The 22,872-nt window shown below is 33.6% G+C and overlaps 1 protein-coding gene across 2 annotated transcripts; it reads left to right on the top strand.

Annotated features, from left to right (window-relative positions):
• The first annotated feature begins 19,544 nt into the window (after nt 1-19,544).
• LOC113523135 (uncharacterized) lies at nt 19,545-21,220 on the top strand. Of its 2 annotated transcripts, none has more exons than XM_031910815.2 (2): nt 19,545-19,666; nt 19,939-21,220. In XM_031910815.2, exon 2 carries the CDS (start codon nt 20,176-20,178, stop codon nt 20,968-20,970), a length of 795 nt encoding a protein of 264 aa, XP_031766675.2. In that variant the 5' UTR covers nt 19,545-19,666; nt 19,939-20,175; the 3' UTR covers nt 20,971-21,220. The 2 variants fall into 2 exon arrangements, with proteins under 2 accessions (XP_031766675.2, XP_026764802.3); XM_026909001.3 differs by having other exon boundaries at nt 19,545-19,670.
• Nucleotides 21,221-22,872: the final 1,652 nt, after the last annotated feature.

Genomic DNA, 22,872 nt, shown 5'->3' with positions numbered 1-22,872 from the left:
TTTTTTGTAACAATTGAGTATAAAAAAAAATACATATACATAATTCTCAAATTGGAAATGTATTTTAATTAACCTAACCTAACGTTCAATTAAGTATTTAATTATAGTTTAAGTAATCTAATTAATCTGAGAGACAATGGAAGGCTCGTTGGTTACCACATTGGATTCAAATAATTACGTTCGGTGAAATGTTGGCATGTTGAATTCACATTTACCACACCGACAACCGCTAACAAAATACCTCTATCTCATTTGAGAGTAAAATTGCAATACTTTTCTGTTTAAATTAATTCCAAATACACTTATTTTGCGTTAATCGATTAGCAATTTTTATATGCTATATTAATAACAGCAATATATATATATATATATATATATATATATATACGATATATTTTTTTTATTGGATGAAAATGGAATGGTAACCCCGCCTGCGCTAACGGGATACGCTGGCGGGGCACCAGTGAAGGGTTATTGATGATAATGAAAACAGGCCAGTTAGCCCATCATGATGAATTCATCAGGAATTAATCATGATAGTTTCCAGAGGGAACCGCGAGGAGGTCGACTCAGTCTCCATTACTAATAATCCCTTTTCCCCCAGTAGCAATATATTGGTTTTTTTTTAATAAGTTTAGTAATTATTGTAGTGGACGATTCCCGCGTCTCCGCCCGTGATCGTATCGTGATGTTAAATAATCTATAATATCTTCCTTGAAATCAAATACAAAAATATTCTTTAAAATTCCGACTGATAATTTTAGAGATTAGCACGTTCAAATAAACAAACAAACTCGACTGCTTTAATATAAAACTTTTTTTTTACAACACTGGGGTAGACGAGCATGCGATTCACCTGATGGTAAGTGACTACCGCAGCTCATGATCACCCACTACACCAAAGGCATTGCAGGTGTGTCTTTTAAAAAGGAATATACTCTTTTTTTAAGAGTAATGATGTTGTATCGGTTCAGAAATACTGCTGTTGGAAGTTGGTTACAAAGAGTAGTCGTACGTGAAAGAGAGTGCTTTGAAAAACGCACGGTAGAAGACCGCCACTTGTCCAGATGGTTGGGTGAAACTTTATGGTGAGTTGTACATTGGTATAAATCAGCAGTAGGTATCAATCATTTCATTATGTATCAATAGAAAGTATTATGAAGTGTGTTTATTTTTTGGTGTTGCATATTATCGAACTCATAACTTTTTGAAACAGACCTTAATGTTACAATTATCATAATTAGTGGATTTTTAGTAGAATACTAGAGAAAATTCTTTATAGCAGTCTCTATATGGCTTATATTAAGTAACTAACGACCAGCCCAGCTTCGTACAAATAGATATAATTTTCGAAAATAATATATAACCTACGTTATTCGTTAATAATCGAGTTTCCCATATGCGAAATAATTTTTATAATCGGTAGTAGTTTTTGGATTTTTCTATTATAAATAAACAATATTTTTTTTCCTATTTATAATACTTTCCTTTCCCACATAAGTCCCTTATTTCTTCCATTCACCAATTTCCTTTACGCATTTCCAACGTTCCCTTCCTTTTTTCCTCAATCCTTTCCTCCATACCGTAGGTGGCGGAAACCACCAACAAATGCATTCCCAAAGAGGGTTGACGTCAGACAAGTAGCCGGTCGTAAAACTAAAAACCAAATCTTTTTGTAATATGGATAAAAACATATTACGCCGAACCCAAATAATTGGGATAAGGGTAGGAAGATGACGGTGGTGATGATTTGTACACGTACATTATGGATATACCTATGTGTATAAGTACTCTGTGTATTGTTTAACTCTAATCTGTGTATTGTTTATCTAATCAATACATAGATATACTAATATTTACAATTAGTACCATAATATGAACACGTATTTTCTTATTTTCTGAAAAAAAAAATAGTCTTCATCGAAGGAAATGTATGCAAGGTCGTATCCTCGAACAGAATGTAAACATTAAGCCCCAGATCAAGAGGTCGGAGGGTGGCTGTAAAAATAAATCATGCTCGATTTGGGAGCAGCCGAATAAATAATAGTGAAGCTTCAAGACCTTCGTGAAAAAATATTTATTTTCTTTCTTTATAAACATGTATGTACAATCATTTTAATTCAGTACGATACCTCGAATAAACATGGCACTGAGACGTTAAGCCTTAGGTGCCACAGAGTATTTTATAGTAAGTTTCAAAAAATATATAACACATTAATATATAATATTAAAACAGTATGGTATATTTGTATGTATTTATGCGTATATATGTATATGTATGTATATATATTTATATGTGTATGTATATATATGTATATGTTTGGATGTATGTGTTTATTTATGTATGTGTATATGACTATGCTGTCACAGATATTATTTTTTACAAATCAATTTTTTTTAATGCGCCACCTACCTATTTATGCTTTATTTCCTTCTACCCAAAGGTTGTCTGGAAGAGATTGCTTAGCAATAAGACCGCCTTTTGTACTACACTTAACGTATTGAAAATTGTTTAACAAATCATGTTATGTTGGTGCAATAAAGTGTTAAATAAATAAAATAAATAAGAGCCTAACTGTGATTTGACAACCGCAATTAGTTTTTGGTGTGCCTACCAAGTGTAGCAACTACGAGTAAAATCTATGCAACCAGCAAAACCCATGTTCAGCAGTGGACAGTTAACAGATAATATGGTGATGATAATGTATAGGTACTGCTGATATGTCTATTTCAAATATAAAAAAAATATATTGTCTTAAAAAATATATGTATAATGTTTATAACAATGGCATTGTTGAAAGTCGAAACTTGCTCAGAATTGTATATCTGAATAGAGACAATTGGATGCGAAGTAGACCGATAAGAACGTACAATGAAGTATAAACTTTTATATTTCTGCGATATGGTATAATTGATTCTTTTTTTTACCAAAATTCTTCTTCGTCCTTAGAATCGTTAAATTATTACCAGAGTAAAATTTTGTACAAAAGTCGTTTGTATAAGCTATGCAGACTATACTACTATCTTACTCGTTTCTGTATGGCAAAATAAAAATGTTTACGTGGCTGAGTTTTAGTTTAACACGTTGAGCGCCACGCGTATTTCTACAGCAATCCCGTTCAGGCCACGCGCGCCGCTTCGAAGCGCTGGTACTGCAGGAGCTGGTGTTTCCTATCGTAGTAGAAGGTAGTTTACGTTTGGAACGTGATTCTTATAGGCATTCATTGAACACGTTACGCACCAAGTCTGTTTTGTTTTCTGTAATTCCGTAAAATAGTGTAAAATTTTATAGTTCTCATGTTACACACTGTCAGACACCGATGGCTGACGCGGCCTAAACGGAAAGTCTAGTGTCAGCCACCGATGGCTGACATGGCGCTCAACGTGTTAAAGAACGAACCGCCTTAATCCTCAGAAATGATACAGTATATTTAATAATATCTATGAAGTTTTTCATTTCTTTTGGTGACAATTACTACTTTTTATTACATGGATTATTTACATGATTTATTTCAATACAATTTTTTTTTTATTAGACTCGAAATATTTCTGTGTTCATAATTCAACAGACCGGAACAATCGAATCATAGATAAAAATTAATGCCTTTCTACTTATTTTTTTGATTGAAAATATCAATTCATAAATAGAATTCGTAAAGTAAATATTTCTAACTAAATATTCTTTTACATTCTCATTTATTCTTGTCTGTAGAATTACTGTCAGACTAAATATTACTATTATTGTTTATATGTACAAAACTATAACTAGACCATCTCTTGAATCTACAATAACACAAAACTTTGGATGGATTTTAATAAAATTTACTGCGGTAGTGATTTAATTCTGGGTTCATATAAAAGTACCGAGTAACTGTTACTATTGTAAGAGGTTATTCTTAAAAATGTTTCACATTTATTATTAACTTACTAACATACAGATATAAGAACATTGTTACTAATAAATATTAATGGACCAAAAGTCTGAAATATAGGTATTATTTTTTTTACAATACAGGGGTCAAACGAGCATGCGGCTCACCTAATGGTAAGTGATTACCGCCGCCCATGATCACCCACAATACCAACGGTATTGCAGGTGTACTGCCATACTCAGATCATATAAATAGCAAAGTAACTCAAAACGAGTGAGAGACTCAAAAAAAGTAAACTTAAATGTCTATTTAAAAAAAATACTTTTATAATTTCATCATCAGAACAAACAGCAAAGACAGCAAATCTTCTCTTATAGCAGAGGCTTATATACTGCAGTTAACAGTTAACGACTGATATGACGATCATCAGGCTCTGGTCACTACAAAGAGTTTAATTTTTGTCAAGACAAATTAAACAAATCCAAACATGACAGGTTTAACAGACGTAGTTCAAGAGTTCTTATGCTCATCTTCCGTATCTTCTTGAACTAACATAAATATGCCGATTTTCTGTACTATCGAACGCTACCAAGTAGTTATCTAACTGAATAACTAAATAAAAAACTAAAATAAATAAATCACAAATTTTGAACGGAATTATATAGCAAAACCAGTGAAATAAAAACTTGTCATAAAAACAACAAATTTCATAGTCTAGTTAATAAGGGTAAGTATTATATAATAATATCTATATATTGTAATTGCAATATCTATCTATATATATATATATATATATATATATATATATATATATATATATATATATATTGGATAAATAACAGATATATCTATTAACAATCGATTACCTACATTATGAAAAATTACATAGTATAAAATAAAAATATTGCAACTATACACTCCATACTGATTCTTACAGCAATGTAACAGAGTTTACAATTCGTTGTTAGCTATGACAGTATAATTTTATGAGAACAACTTGCTGCATCCATGAAAATGCTTAGTAGATCCCGGACGCCAATGGACCGTGTAATGCAGAAGGCTACAAGACGGCGAAGTTTCTAGCCTGGCTGGCGTAAAGATCAAACTTTTCACTGTACGCTGATTTTCTATGTAGAACACACACTTCAATTCACTTATGGACTGTATACGATATTGCAGTGAAATATTTTGAACATTCTTAATATTGTAAATTTAAATATACTCAGGTTATGGAATGAGCTCCCTGCCGAGGTTTTCCCAAGAGACTACAGTATGGGGTTCTTCAAAAGGGGGGTAAAGAGATTTCTTCAGGGTCGGCAACGCGCGCGTAATACCTCCGGTATTGCAGGCATTCATAGGCTACGGTAACCGCTTACCATCAGGTGGGCCGTATGCTTGTTTGCCACTTCAGTGGTATAAAAAAAAATTATAATATGTTTGGACATTTGTTACTCGATCAAAATTAAACAGCTGAAGAGATTTAAATGGAATTCTGTACATCCTAATTCACGTAGTCATGTGTTTCTCGGCATGGAATAGGCCACCCCTTCCTTTGCCGTAGGTGTCGTAAGAGACGTTTAAGGAAACTTATAGTGGAAGGTTGGGCAACAGCTTCCCTCTTAAAACATTTGTAAAACTTAACTGTGGTTGCCAACCCGCCTGCCAAGCATAGCAACTAGTGGCAAAACTCCTCTTACGGACAGGAGTTATGTTCGGCAGTGGACAGTTAACGACTAAAATGAATGATGACTCATAAAATAGGAACATATTATTGGCCATTTTAAACACATTCTATAAAATGGTATTATGGAATTATCCGATATTATGGAAATTGAGCCATGTATCACCATAACGCGTTTTATTTTTCGTTGTAAATGTTTATGTTTACATAAAATATGTCATTCTAACACAATAAATGTGAGAATTTTTCAACCGAATTACTTTTTCCACCGGCACGAAAAATTCCTAAAATGCTGTTTGCATGAACAAATAGCTGCTATCAAATGAGATGACGCCGAATATTTGTCCGTATTAGCGCATCAATGATATTGTATATTTTGGAAAGAATTGATTAAAAAAAAAGTATTGAAATATGAAAATCAATCTAACAATTATTTATTTATTTATTCATTAGTACAAATATGTGTACATGGCCGACTTAATGCTAAAAGCATTCTCTCCCAGTCAACCATAGGGAAGTGTCAGAATACTCGAATGCGGTACTACTAATTATTGATATACATATATACTAAAATTACATATATAAACGAATAAATATATGAATAACAAATATACTTACACATATATGATATATACTATATTATACACGAATTTGGGAATAATATAAAGCACATACTGCTCGGATAAAAATAAAAAGGATCGTCAACGCTTTTTTTGAAAGACGGTTTAGTCGGTAGTTTCTTAATGGCATCAGGAAGCACGTTCCAGAGTCGTGAAGAATGTAGGAGAAAGGAGTTTGAAGCGTAACCAGTACGGTGAGAGGGGAAAGAATTAATGTACGTTTGAAAAAATTTAGAAGAGGTAAGGGTTTAAATTCACGTACCTATACCATGCTGGGGCCAATGCTCATTTTAGCTCGTTTGAAGCAACAGCTCACTCGCCGTTCTCGAAATTAACAATCCTTTTAGAGCCTCTGCGGAAGGTACACCTTAAGTCATGTAATAAATAAATAATTAAATGAAATAGACAAAAAAACTCAATACAAATTAGAAATTATTTTTGTGAAATTTAGAAATGTTTATTTTATGCATTACTTTCATCATTAACATCTCGGCCATTATACGTCCATTGCTGAATATAGTATCTGTGGTATCTCAAATGAGATGCTTCATCGGTGACCAAATTTATTTATTGTTACCAGAGGGAGACTTTGTACGAAAGTCGTTTGCTTCGGTACTTCTGTCCCATTCGTGTTTCAACCGTAAAGCAGTTGTGTTTGCATGGCTGTGTTTCGATTTAAAGGGTGGTATATGGCGTGAATTTACAGGGTACACAGGAATAACACCTGAGTCCTCAAGAATGGCAACGCATGGGGGGTATTATGGGCGTATAACAGTATACTCTGTTATGTCCATGGTATTGCTCATGTCTATAGTCGATGGTTACCACGTTCCACCAGGTGGGTTGTCAGCTTGTTTGCCATTCTAAATTGTATAATTTTTTTTTTCCTCTTTTCCTTTTTTATTTATTTCATTGTAAGATGTACTAACATTAGACTAAGATTATGTTACTAACAAATTAGACCATTGTAGCCTGTAATAATAAAGATTATTATTATTATAGGTCTCCCCCATAGACTCTCATAAATAATAGTTCTGAGCCATCTGCATCCACTGACTCCTTGCAATGCATATGTGGCTGTCACTGTATCTAATTAGGGGGCGGGGGGTAATTCTACTCTGGGGTCTAATACTTCTATTATGGGGTCTCCACTCAAGAACCTTTCCTCCCCACTGGTTGTCCGTTCTTTAAGCTATGTGACCCATTACCACTTCAGCTTACTTATCCTTCTATATGTATTATTAACTTTATAATTCAAAAAATATATTGCGACATATAATGTAAACTTAACACAAACTCTCATAACACAGTTACAAATTTCGTCGTATATTTTCGTTTTACATAAAGAAGTATCTATTTATTTGCATTTATTTATTTTTATTTTGACAGCTTACGAGTATATTCAATTATCAAGAAACATTATGGGGAAATAATGTTCCTTTGACGGAACCCTCTCCCCATTTCCTTCACACGTAACATTTATATTATGAGAAATAAACCTTTGCCCAATGAAATTTTCTTTTCAATTCTCTTGATCATTTTTAATATATATAACATAATGTATTTCATTCCTTCAATAAATTTAGATAATTGAGACTAAATCATGTACTTTAATCTGTCCACTGCTGAACGTAGGTCTTCCCCATAAGGGAGGCTTTACCAGTAGTTGCCACGCTTGGCAGGCGGATTGGTAACCACAGGGCTTTGGTGATGTTTAAAGAGGGGCGCTGCTGCCCATCCCTCGACTATTAAGTTCCCTTAATTGCTTCTTACGACACCCAAGAGAAAGAAAGAAGTGGCCTATTCTATGTTGGACTACAATTTATAGTACAATGTTCAAATTTTTAACGTTTTAATTTAGATCACTGGGAGGAGTGGGATTGTTAGTAATGCAGACTACCAGTCCCTTTGCTAGCAAGTGTATTTATTCATCACGATGGGCTAACTGACCTGCATTTTAATTTTTTTTTTATATAACTTAGAATGGCAAACAAGCTGATGGTCTACCTGATGGAAAGTGATAACCGTCGCCTATAGACATGAGCAGTACCATGGATATAACAGAGTATACTGTTTCGCCCATGATACTCCCCATACGTTGCCATTCCTGAGGACTCAGGTGTTATTCCTCTGTACCCAGTAAATTCACGTCATATCCCACCCTTCATACCGAAACACAGCCATGCAAACACAACTTCTTCACGGTTGAAACACGAATGGGACAGAGGTACCCAAGCAATCGACTTTTGTATAAAGTCTCCCTCTGGTAAATTTTTCACCTATCATCCCTTACTGGTGCCCCGGCATATACCGTTAGCACAGGCGGGGTTATTATTCCATTATCATCCATTTAAATAAAAAATCCAGATTACTGTGGCACATGTTTGCGATTTGATTTGTATCAAATAATAATATATCTGAAATAAATTAATAACCTGCTTCAATCAAGAATTTTGTTCGAACATAAGAAAAAAATTCTTCGTAACAGAAACAGGGAATAATCTTTATTTCCTGTTCAAATTGTTCCCGCATGAACTTCGCCTTTGACCGCTATGAACGTGCGAGGAGAAGTCGATGTAGTGTGGTTTAAGTTATAAACTTTTCATACTTGTATTACAATTATGAAAATATTACCAGAGGGAGACTTTGTACAAAAGTCGATTGCTTGGGTTCCTCTGTCCCATTCGTGTTTCAACCGTGAAGCAGTTGTGTTTGCATGGCTGTGTTTCGGTTTGAAGGGTGGGATATGGCGTGAATTTACTAGGTACACTGACTGGCTTTTACACGTAACTTTGCCCACGAAATTGGGATATATCGAATCGAAAAAATATTTAAATATATAAAAAATGAATATCAAATTTAACGAAAATTGGTAAAGCTGTTAAAGATTAATTGTTAAAGTCGATTGCTTGGGTACCTCTGTCCCATTCGTATTTCAACCGTGAAGCAGTTGTGTTTGCATGGCTGTGTTTCGGTTTGAAGGGTGGGATATAGCGTGAATTTACTAGGTACAGAGGAATAACACCTGAGTCCTCAGAATTGGCAACGCATGGGGGTATCATGGGCGAAAGAGAATATTCTGTTATGTCCATGGTACTGCTCATGTCTATAAGCAACGGATACCACTTTCCATCAGGTGAGCCGTCAGCTTGTTTGCCATTCTAAGTTGTATAAAACAATTTACTATTTCATCTGGCTGAAGTTGCGAGATATAGCTAGTATAGAAGTTAATATATGTTAGTATAGAAAAGAGTATTGGCCCAAGTATTTCGTAAAAGATATGGGCTCAAAACCTTGTTTGATAAATATTGTAATAAGATTTCCATATTTTAATGATATTTCTATAATAATTATTCGGAATTGCCAAGTATCAACTACATAAAACACATGATACAAACTATAATCTATTTATTTATCTACCATCTTTTTCTGTCTACAAAAATTATTCAGATGCTGCAAGTTTATGCCCACAACTTTATCCAAGTATATATTATTATTATATTAAAATATAATTCAATACTTTTATTCTTATAAAAGCGTAACCATGGGTTACAACTAGTTATAGAAATAAATTTTAAATGTAAAGTTTTCTCTATTAACTTGTCGTTTACACCAGCTGATATACAAGAGCGATTGTTCTTTTCTCGTTTGTCTCCCCAATGTTGAGGTTTAGGGGGTGAAAATCTCCACATGTGATCAGCTCCGTATCTATCCAAACAGTTTGCTTGGATCGTTTCTTTGAAGAATTTACAATTTTAAAACTTGACAGTGAGAATAATTTCGAAGACCTTAGCTGAGATTTTGATCATACCCTTTTCTTGTTCCAGGAAACTGCTCGTTTCCCTTAAATGTTCCGAACATGTATTATATGTATTCGAGACTTACACTTTTCGACGTGACTATATATATTTGCACTCCATTATGAGTTTTAAAGCCTTACACTTTAAGATTATTTTTATTTGTTCAAATTGAAACAAGATCAGTGTTGATAGGAAATAGGTAACCATGTTGTTCACTATACTGGTGATTATTTCCGTATTATTCTAATACAAATTAACTCGATGATTAAATTAATAATTTTGTAGCATTTTGTTAAATCAAATAATTAATTGTTGATTTAACGTTGCAAATTAAATTAGTTGCTTCACTGAGAATAGGTAATGGGATTCTGAATCCTATAATGGATTCTTCGAAAGTTATGAAATTTACAAATTCATATGAATTTCAATTTTATCAATTAATAAAAAAAATTACTTGCTTAGTAGTATTTTTTTATACAAGTTAAAATGGCAAACAAGCTGACGGCCCATCTGATGGAAAGTGGTAACTGTCGCCTATAGACATGAGCAGTACCATGGACATAACAAAGTATAATGTTTCTCCCATGATACCCGCATGCGTTGCCACTCCTGAGGACTCAGGTGTTATTCCTCTGTACCCAGTAAATTCAGGCCATATCAAACCAAAACAAAGCCATGCAAACACAACTGCTTCATGGTAGAAACACGAAAAGGACAGAGGTACCCATCCAATCGACTTTATACAAAGTCTCCCTCTGGTGAAGTAAGTCTCGTAAAGCCATCCAACACAAAAATCGAAAGTTTTTGAAGGCTGAAAAACATTTGAACGTAAATGAAACCATCTTAATTCCACTAGTAATAATTTTAATGAGATAATCATCATTACAATACATAATTTAAACTGAGCTTTGATAACTGATGACGTAATTAATACAAGACTCGGTGAATACATAGCATGTATAGAAACTATTGATTTTAGTGTACGTATAATCATTTACATTACCAAGTGGCAATGTACTGAATGGTAACACTATGTACATAAGGGCATACAACTAACCACTTCAATGTAAACGCAATCAAATGAGGAAAGGGGAAGGGAACGACAATCAAATATATTGTTATGGAAAGTAAATATCTACGGTTGTTGAATTAACAAGCGTAACTGTTTAGTATGCAGTTCGAAAAGCATTAATTTGCGCTTAGAGCTTAGCACAATCTGCTATTTACATTGGATATTTTGTTGTTTATTTATACTTTATTGTACATACTAATAATAGGTAAAAAATATGACAGAAGTAAGTATATGTATAATATGATCTATGAAATGATGGTATAAGGCAGAGGGAAGCACAAAAGATCCGTATGGGTCGACGTGTATCGGCTTAGGTGACCCCATATGCGAAAAATAAGATAAGATAAGTATATGTATAAAGGCTAGCTTAACTCTAAAAGAGTTCCAAATCGCTGTTCGCTGACATTGATGCTCCTTTCCAAAGTGGAATCAATGTGCAATATTATGATAATTTTCAAACAAGAACATATCAAGTATCAAAAGAAATACTTTGTAAAACTTCATTTCCTTGGAAATAAATGGACTTCTGGTTTTTCTGTTAACAAGCACCTGTACTTGGAAGGCTGTGCTTAAGTTTGATAGGTTTAGCATTAAGATTACAGGGTTTAGAAGCATATTATCTTATTCCTTAGTTCCCTTCATTATATAAAAGACACATTATATTATATTAGCTAAACCTACGTTTATGGACTAAAAAAATATACCAGTTTTTTTATATAACTTGGAGTGGTAAAGAAATTTGTGATCCACCTGATGGAAAATTGTAACCGCCACAAAGGTTACCATTTTCTATCAGACAGGTGCTTTATAGTACATCATTATGGTGTCTTAATACCCACAGATGATTATCATTATAATCATATCAGCTATCAACTGTCTACACCTGAGTATAGGCCATTCCATAAGTGAAGTACTTGCGACGCCTGGAAACAGGATTGGCAACAGCAGTAAGTTTTTTGGTGATATTTTAAAGGGATTTTGCTGCCCATCACTTCACCATTAAGTTCCTTTTGTCGCCTCTAACGACACCCACGGGAAAGGAAGGGGTGGCCCATCCTATGCCGTGACCACACGGCAATAAGTTATTATACTAAGGTATTAATATCTCGACATCGATATTAGTCCACTGCGCTGGTAGTTGCATGAATAACAAATAATATGGCGTCGTTAGTAAAACTTTTGTATGATTCGTGTTGGAGTTGTGGAGGCGAGAGTTCTGTGTTGGAAGTGACACGAACCGCTATGAATTGTCTAGTGTTTTGCTATCTACGCGCAAGCATATTCTTTGTTTCCAGAAACAGCTGCGAGAAATTCAAATTTAAACTTATATAACACATACTAGAGTTTTCCTCCATCGTGGCTTTATTTGCACAGGATCTTCAAGCATAAGATGTCTCTAACGAGTTGTCCTCTACGCAATTTTTACAGTTAATTCCTGTTGAATTTATCACAATGGACCAACCCATCTGGATAATTTGCGGTCCTCCACTGTGGGTTTTTCAAAGCACTTTATTCTATGCCAAATCACGCTTTGGAATCTACTTCCAGTAGCAGTATTTTTTTCTTGGAGGTTACAATGTCGTATTGGTTCGGCATCGACACATTCGACATTCCACATCGTAACCCTAAAAACAACATATTCCTTTCCTTGCAGGCAATGCTTCTAGTGTTACGGGTGCTTATACGCGGCAGTAGTAATATACCATTAGGTGAGCCGTATGTTCGTTTGCCTCCTATATTATTATAAAAAACTTGATCTGAATTCATTACTGTATGCTTACGGGGTTTTTTTTTATACAACTTAGAATGGCAAACAAGCTGACGGCCCACCTGATGGAAAGTGGTAACCGTCGCCTATAGACATGAGCAGTACCATGGACATAACAGAGTATACTGTTTCGCCCATGATACCCCCCATGTGTTGCCATTCCTAAGGACTCAGGTGTTATTCCTCTGTATCCAGTAAATTCACGCCATATCCCACCTTTCAAACCGAAACACAGCTGCTTCACGGTTGAAACATGAATGGGACAGAGGTACCCAAGCAATCGACTTTTGTGCAAAGTCTCCCTCTGTCAGTATATCGATAGCACAGGCGGGATTGCTGTTCTGTTAACATCTTTTGAAAATATAAATACGTATATACGTATTATTACAATATGTACAGTTATATAAATATGTAAGTTATATAGAATTAATTCATGTTCAAATTTAGAATTATGTTAAGTGTTTAGTACATAAATAAAATATTTTACATGTTATAAAACTTACCAATTACAAGATTAATATAACTTTAAAAGTGCGTCACTTTAAAATGAGTGACGCTATTTCTGTCTAAGTGTTTGTAAAGAGACATTCCATCGATGTAATTGATTTGAAGTATAAAGGCTTGATTGATTGAAGTACTGTCGTAAGAATCGATAAACTGCGCAGATAGGACACCAGTCCTCATAGGTATATTTTACTCTGTGAATGCGCCAATTCCACTAAAAGACACTCTTTATCACTTCAGACCCCGCATATGCTGGGAGGCTTTTCAATTTAAACGCATATAACATATAATTTTACGACACGACGCAACTCAGCGCAAGTGATTCGAATCGCACGATTTCATTGTGGTATCTATTACACACACTTGTAAGTCCTAATCGATTCAGTCCTTAATAGGACGCGGACTGTTAGCGTACCACCGTAGTTATTATTTTCTTCACTGGAGTGTCGGTTCTACTTGTATATTAATTCTATGCAATTCTAAGGTCGCCTCTGATTTATGAAAATTTCAATATTTACGATAAAACAATCATGGAATACTGGGAAATTTTAATTAAAATTCTCAATAGGCCTTTAAAAATATATTTGAATGAATACAATAATAATATCGGACATAGAGAGTTTGTGGCCACTGTATTGTGTATATACTATACATGACGACTTTGTGGTCATGTATGTAACATATCACTTTGTCTTCCGAAGATTGCGGGTTCAATTCTCCGAAAATACAAATATTTGTATTCATAAGTATGACTGTTTGTATTGGTATGGGTGTCTCACATCGATAATATACATATATGTATTAATAAAAAAATGTATTATTTACTAAATACTTATACTAGAAACAGGTGATGTTATCAAAGAAAATTCCAAACATTTAGATGTACATCTACTATGAAATAAACATATTTCAGAAATTATTTAATTAATGCCACTGGAAAAAAGTGTTTTATTTTAGGGATTTTTCTTTTTTGTTTATTTTTGTTTATTGTTAAATGTTTTTTATTATTATGTGTGAAATGCAGCAATAAATAAATATTATTTTCTTTCTTTATCTTTCTTTCTACTTTGTAAATTATTTATTTCAGCGTCACAACTTCCCAATTGCCCTACGTTATCAGACCAACCTAAAGTATGATAGACATGAATACTGAAATATCAATGGAAATGACAATTTGCAATAGTCTCTAATGATATTTGAATGATTTATAATAAAACTAGCTGACTCGGCAAACGTTGTTTAACCATATACATTATTTCGAGAAGTATGCATGATAATTTCTCGTACTACAATTATTATATTCGCTTGCCATCTTGCAAGCCTATCGCGGCATATAAAAACAGGGGTTGATCGTAAAAGCGTGATAATTTGAATTTGTATGTATTTTTCTATACTAAATCATAATAAAATAAAAATAAAAAATTTTGTCAAAAAAAATTTAGGGGGTGGGTCACTCTTATGAGGGGTATGAAAAATAGATGTTGGCCGATTCTCAGACCTACTCAATATGTACACAAAATTTCATAAAAATCGATAAAGTCGTTTCGGAGGCGTTTGGTAACAAACACCGCGACACGAGAATTTTGTATATTAGATAAGTCCCGGTCAAGTTACTGTCCATACCTTCACTTCTGTAAAAACATAGTTTCAGTGTCATATACTGTCATATGCTCTTTAAAATCGTCATGTCGTATAAGGAGACCCAGCATTTTGCCTCTTCTATTATCTATATCTTTCATCTACAGAGTGCTGAAATATCAGTGAGTAATATAAGCGGTCATTTTCGAAAAAATAAATATCTCTGCAAAAATAACACCGTAGTGTCAAAATTTTGCCTAGTAAAGCTAACATAAAATATTAATTTATCTTTCTATCTACCCGTAGAAAGCCAAGGTGGTAAGTGGTGGCGCTAGTGGTAAAATAAAGAAACTTACACAGAGATATATGAGCCTTAAAACATTACATTCGTTTTTGGCAAACTTGTGACAGTGAATCAGAACGCCTGACTCAGCTTTAATAGCAATTTGGAGCATATTGTGTATACAACAGCTAGGCTAGTAGTATTTTATCAGATTGATGTCACATTTTGTATTATCTCACTAATAAAATAAAATTTTAACTAAAATATGTATGTACATGCTTTATTTTTAAGAAAAAATTATAAAAGATTCCTTAATAATAATCTTATTGATTAAAAATAATAGTTTTAAAGAAAGCAATAGTTTTAAGGAATTTTGTCTGTCTATTTGTACGGATATTTATTTCGGCATAACGCAAAAACATGTTCTATTCTATTAGACTTCATCAAAATAGGCTAACTGACCTGCCTTTTCTTTCTTATCTATCACGCCTCGCTGGTGCCCCGCCAGCGTACACTGTTAGTGCAGGCGATGATACAATTCCATTATCTTTTTTTTTTTATGGGTGAAAATGGTATGGTAACCCCGCCTGCACTAACGGGAGCACCAGTGAAGGGTGATAGATTAGAATGAAAACAGGTCAGTTAGCCCATCATGATGAATTCATCAGGAATTAAGCATGATAGTTTCCAGGGAGAACCGCGAGGAGGTCAACCTGGTTGGGTATATTACTAGTTATGGGATTCTCAGTATCCATTACTAACAATCCCTTTCCCCACACAATTATATCATCCATTAAAACACGTAGGATATTTTATACACTAATTCAAATAAGTGGAAATATCAAGTAAGAAATATGAGTAGAAATTTGGTCAACATAAAACAGCTATCTTGACAAAATTAATATTAATTTGACACTATCCGTCAATTAATATGCGACTACGGGAGGAAACGGTATCGTTTACAAAAATAATCACCATAATCTGTTAAGAATTTATGGGGATTTTGCGAAATGTGAACATAAAAATAGATTTTACAATACAATTGATAAGTGAGTTACTTATTATTTATTTATATTTATAATTTTATTGATCTATATTTTTTATTTTATTTATATTTTTATACAACTTAGAATGGCAAACAAGCTGACGGTCCACCTCATGGAAAATGGTAACCGTCGCCTATAGACATGAGCAGTACCATGGACATAACAGAGTATACTGTTTTGCCCATGATACCCCCCATGCGTTGCCATTCCTGAGGAATCGGGTGTTATTCCTCTGTACCCAGTAAATTCACGCCATATCCCACCCTTCAAACTGAAACACAGCCATGCAAACACAACTGCTTCACGGTTGAAACACGAATGGGACAGAGGAAGCCGCTTGGCTTCCTCTGTCCCATTCGTGTTTCAATCGACTTTTGTACAAAGTTTCCCTCTGATATAAATTATTCGTATTTTATATTGCCTTTAATAGATTATATTGTTGTATTTTGGGAGTATCCTTAATTTTATTTATTTTTGGTTAAATAATATTAAATATTATTGAGTGTTACAATACGTAAATACTATGGCAAAGGTAGCAAATTAAAGAAGAAACAGAAATATATTAAGCAATTGATGCGATCCAACCGTCTAACCAATTTCAACATGAGGGGAAAGGGATTGTTAGTAATGGAGACTGAGAATCCCATTGCTAGCAATATACCCAACTAGGTCGACCTCCTCGCGGTTCTCCCTGGAAACTATCATGGTTAATTCCTGATGAATTCATCATGCTGGGCTAACGGACCTGTTTTCATTCTCATCTGTTACCCTTCACTGGTGCTCCGCCAGCGTATCTCGTTAGCGCGGGCCGAGTTACCTAACATTTTTATCCATCAAAAAAAAAATCAAATTCAACAAAATTTTATGCATATATCTCTACAATAAAATTGGTGTTCAAAAATGGACCTTAATTAAATGTGATAGTTTTTTACAAAAAAAAAACAATTAGTAATATATCACATCAACAGGGGATAATTTCTATTAAAAATTAATATAATTAATTAATAACACCACAAAGAAAAGAACCAGCATATTTGTAAATAATATGGTTTTATCTTAAAAGATAAGGTAGATTTGGAACTGATAAGTGGCGCTGAATTTATATATAATTATGAATTTTACTTGTATAATAAAATTGTGATTAGACAATTCTATACTGGAAGATGTTCTTTCTTTGTCTGTCTGTACGTCTGTATCTTTGTTCTGATATGACGCCGCATCTACTACTACTATTACAACACCAACTTGGATACGGTTTTTATAATTGTGTTCCTAAAGGTCGAACTCGAAATCTGGTACTTGTTTTATCTCGATACGCCATCAAAAAGTGGTTTATATATATATATATATATATATATATATATATATGTGTGTGTGTGTGTGTGTGTATGTGTGTGTGTATGTGTGTGTGTGGCCGTGTGGTACCGCCATAAAATAAGCCACCCCTTACATTCACGTGGGTATTGTAAGAGATTCTACTAAGAGAGGACAAGAGATGAGCAATAGCGTCCCTCTTAAAACATCTCTAAAGCCCAACTGCGGTCTCCAATATGTTCAGTTCTGCTGAAGCTGAATACTTACGTTCAGCAGTGGACAGTTAAAGGCTGATATGATGATGATAATGCTTGTTTGCCAACTTTGTGGTAAAGTGGTAAACAAGCACCTTTGTGGTATATTTTTATATACTCGTATACCACAAAGGTGACACACACACAGCACACCGGCAATGCCGCTGGTGTTGTGGGTGATCATGAGCAGCGGTAGTCACTTGCCATCAGGTGAACCGCATGCTCGTTCGCCCCCTTACAATACCCCTTACAATAGTAAAAAAAAGCACACAACCCATCTGATGGTAAACGATCAATGCAGTCTATTGACGCTTGCAACTAGGGGTGTCACTTACGCATTGCCGACTCTGAAGTGATCAATTTAATTAGTTTTTCTACTTCTAACGCACACATTCGAAGCCGGGCGAGGCTCTAGTTTTTAATACGATTTAATTACATTTAATTGAATTCCCCAATCTCTATTTCGTGAAGTTATCACTGGTATTAGTAACGATACTAATGAAATGAACTACGGGTCAATGATAGTATGTCTATAGTTAACGGTCAGTCGACCAGAGCAATGGGTGAACTAAGCCTTATTCCATTTTGTATCGGCCGATCTCGTGAATATCGGTTCTATTTGATTCTAACACGGAATTAGTATTTGGCGTGGAACAGTCTTGTGAGTGGCCTACTCGAAACCGTATAACCGTATGAATTGTATCCTAGTCCTGTGAATTGAGGAGAGAGGGGTTGTTAGCAATGGTGTTTAACAGCCTCATAACTAACAAAATATCTCATCAGGTTGATCTCCATAAGAATTCGTCACGATGGGCCAAGTGACTTGCTTACCGATCAATTCTTACTGCCCCGCCAGAGTATACCGACAACGTAGGTTACCATGCCATTCTTACTCATTTATAAAGATTTGCCTGCCTCTTATAATATATTTTGGATTTATACTAAGCATATTGATAAATATAAATTACAGATAACTATACATATAGAGAATATTTACTATTCCCTCTCTAACATAATACATCAGTCTAATTTGTCTGTCTTAGGGGGGAAAGGGGTTGTTAGCAATGGAATGTGACAGCCTCATTGCTAGCAATATGCCCTATCAGGTCGACCTCCACGTGGTTCCTCTGGAAACCATCGTGAACAATTCTTGTTGAATTCGTCACGATGGGCTAACTGACCTACTTCATACTCACCTATCATCCTTCACTGGTGCCCCGCCGGTGTATACCGACAGCGCGGGTAGGGTTACCATTCCATTAACAACCATAAAAAAAGATTGTCTGTCTTTTCCGATCAGGCATATATCTTGGATTTATAGTAGGTACACCGGTAACCAAATAGTACCTGCCTTTATCGAACATACATACTGTAATTGGTTGCGTTCCAATTCCTTTTACATTACTTTTACTTGCTGAACCTAAAAAGTACGTATATTTGCACCTACTCCATAACACTTGTGATAATTACAGACGCTATTATAAAAGTACGTAATAAATACTTTAATCACTGAACTTATAAAATTTATTAAATAAAAACAAAGAAAAAAAATTTACACGTAATAATTGTAATGAATGTTTCGAAATGTTGATAATTCATGTAAATAAAAATATATGACTCTGGACTAAGCGACATTAAAAAAAAAATTTCAAATTATCAATCAATACAGATCATCGTAACGCATTTATGCTCATCTGTGTAAATTGACAGATACCGTCACATATTTAAAAAGAAAAACTACCTACATTAAAATATATCATTGTAATGTCACGACAAAAGTTACAAATGTTTGATTAATCTTTTATTTCTTTGTTTAATATATTTGTAATTTCATAATAAGTAGCACAATAATGCAATAAGAAGTTTCTCAAACCGTAAGTAAGTACATAATCCTCTATTCAATAATGTACCGCCTATTTATTTCTCGATTTACCCAATGGTTGACTGGTTAAGAACATCATACGGTGTTAAGTCCGCCAAATGTACATAGAATTGTACTGAGCATTAAAGTTTAAATAAACAAAAATAAATAAATGAATAAATCTCTAGTAGTAATATTGTTGTCAATATTTGACTACACAATAACTAAAATTAATATTTTTTATTAATACCATAGCCATAGATATAATAACAAATATGTTTTCAGGGATACCATGGCTATAAAGTCATTACGAAGTATCTCAAGAGGAAAATATGAAAATAATCCAAACACGAATGAGATTAATGATAAAGATATATCCAATTATTTTAATCATCTAATTAAATCAAAATTAGAAAAAGAAAAAGCAACAAAGAGCAAAATTAAAGAGCAAACTGCTGTCACGTCTATTGGTATTTCTTTAATTCTATTATTTAAATTGCTGCATTTACACCTTCAAATACTATGGCAGCGTATTATGTACAAAATATTAATTGTCCTCACAAAATGAATCCATGGAATCCATTAATAGCTGCTGGTCATATGCCAGCACCATATTACGGATTACGTTTAGCTCCTGTACCTGTTATTGTAGATCCTCAAGTTATAGCTATGCCTGTATATACTTACACTAATGCGATCAGACCGTATCCAACCACAGATGTTTTAAACTTATCCTCTCACAGTTACAATGAATCGATAAGGGAGCATTCTGAAGAACAAGTTGTTCCTACAACTATATTGAATTATTTACAAGATGATATTAATTATATAAGACCAGAAGAAAATACTAATATAGATAAATCGATATTTAATAGGAACACAAAGAAAAATTATGTTGTCACCGATACCTTGGAGGACTATTTGTCACTACCGAGAGAATTATTTCCGCCAGCAAGAACGATTATGATTGATCCAAATCCTGTTATTGATGTTTTTTGTAAAGTGAAAAATATTATCAATCACGCTCCGTGGTTGCTAGATTTGGAATTCGGTATACCCAAAGCGCCAATTACCCGTCCATTACCATTATATAACGTTAAATTTAGTAGCATTAACTGTAAGAATACTCCCGATGCGATACATCCAGGATTCGAAATGTGTTGTCCAGAATTAAAAAAAATAATACAATTTTGTTACGATTGTGTCATATCCGCCTGGTATAGAGGATACGTTGAATTGAAACATGATAAGTCTGTTGAAAACTTTCAATCGTGGTTATTATTGCCGATGCAAGTGCTCGGAATGTGTTGGCCGTAAGTTTTAAAAATAGCTCATAACGCTCTCTGGTCTCAAAGTAAGCAGAGCTTGAACAAGTACTGGAGAGCATTTTTTGTGAATACTCGTACATACATATAATATTTAAATTTTCCAAATCAATACAAGCATTTGTATACAAAATAAATAGGCCATACACCAGTCATAATATTATTTAGTTAGTTATTTATCAAATTAAGTTACAATAGTTTTTGCTTAAGTGTTATGTACATATATATGAAATAATGTAAATACCTAGATTATATTTTATTGTTATTAAATTTGCATGATTAATATAAATAAATTATATTGTTTTATAATAGGTTTAATTTTATTTTAACAAGTTAAATAATAAAAGTATTTTAAAATACTTACATATTACCCTTTGTTTGTATGAGTAATTCTGCTCCACTGGAAATTACAAGGTACCTTAATAATTCCTTAATTTTCAGGTGTATCTTCAGATTTTGTAATATGGTGTCTCAATATATTGTGTTTGCATGGCTGTGTTTTGGTTTGAAGAGTGGGATATGGCAGTGAATTTACAGGATACAGCGGTATAATACCTTTGTCCTCAAGAATGGTAATGCAAGGGTGATATTATGGGCGAAACATTATACTCTGTTATGTCTACGGTACTATTCTTATTTATAGGTGACAGTTACCACTTTCCATCAGGTAGGCTGTCAGATTGTTTGCCATTCTATGTTGTATAATAATAATAATATATTCTATGATATCCATTATACTGTTTACGTTTAGTGGTTATGGTTACCATTTGCGGTCAATTGATTTATTTTTCGTTGTTATAGATTTTTTTTTATTCTTATTAAGCATACAAAGTCAATTCCGACATTTATTTTACCTGTTACTTTTATTTTATTCATTAAAACCTCTTTTATCTTTGTCATTCATTTAGGAAATAGATTTCCATTAAATTATATCTATCTGGTGCAGTTAGTGGTAATTTACCTCATTTTCCCAGACCTCACTACTGACCTAAATTTAGGGTCCCTAATGGGTTGGCCGGAATTTGTGGTCTGGCTACCCGTTGGGCCTTTAATTCATGGCTATAGACCTAATTCATTGACCGCAATTATTCATGAGATAGATAGTATTTAATGAGTCCGTAAATCGGTGTAATCAAAACGTTTAATTTAAAAGTATTTTGTTTTGACATCTTTTATAAATATTTCTTTAATTTATACTTTTGTATATACACTTTTAATATAGATATTAGGTTATAACAAAAATGTGCACAGACAGCAAACTTGAGTACCCGAAAGAAGAAAGTATCTACAGGGTTTGTATATAAAGCATAACATATATTGTGCAAAAATAATATGATAAATAATAAATTAGTAGTAATTTAGTAACAGTGTATAGATAAATAAAGTTCAATTTAAATTTTAATTAAAATTAAATTAACTATTATACATATAAGTAACTCAACCGTCAATTTTATTGTAAAATCTTTTGGTTTGAGCTTTGGAGACATGAACCATCTACGCCATTCTGGTATCATTTAAGAGTGAATTCCAAAGTCTAGTAGATTCTACTGCAAAGGATTTAGTGGAAGAATAAGACTTATAAATACGTTATTGTTAAATAAAACTATTGTGACTCATATGTATACATATTTAATTGTATTGGCTTTCCTCGCTTTTTAAAATTCGAAGATGCCTGTGTATCGAACCCGATAGGAGCCCCTATTCATGAATATGTTTGTTCACGACTATGTCGTGACACACGACGTTAATAAAGCCGATATAAATGATTATTCCTAATAATTATTTCATCTGGATGAGCTAAAATTATTATTTTATTTATTTAAGAGCATGTATAATCAAATCTCGTTCACATGAAATTAGAACTTATGAAATAGTAACATTAAATTTTGAAGAG

This window comes from Galleria mellonella, unplaced genomic scaffold (assembly GCF_026898425.1).
Source record: "Galleria mellonella isolate WM207_F2 unplaced genomic scaffold, CSIRO_AGI_GalMel_v1 utg54, whole genome shotgun sequence".
NCBI classification, from domain to species: domain Eukaryota; kingdom Metazoa; phylum Arthropoda; class Insecta; order Lepidoptera; family Pyralidae; genus Galleria; species Galleria mellonella.
This window is presented reverse-complemented; position numbering and strand designations above follow the sequence as displayed.

What these genes read in the sequence shown, in the direction of transcription:
- LOC113523135 (XM_031910815.2), top strand. Translation starts at nt 20,176, where the DNA reads ATGGCAGCGTATTATGTACAAAATATTAATTGTCCTCACAAAATGAAT.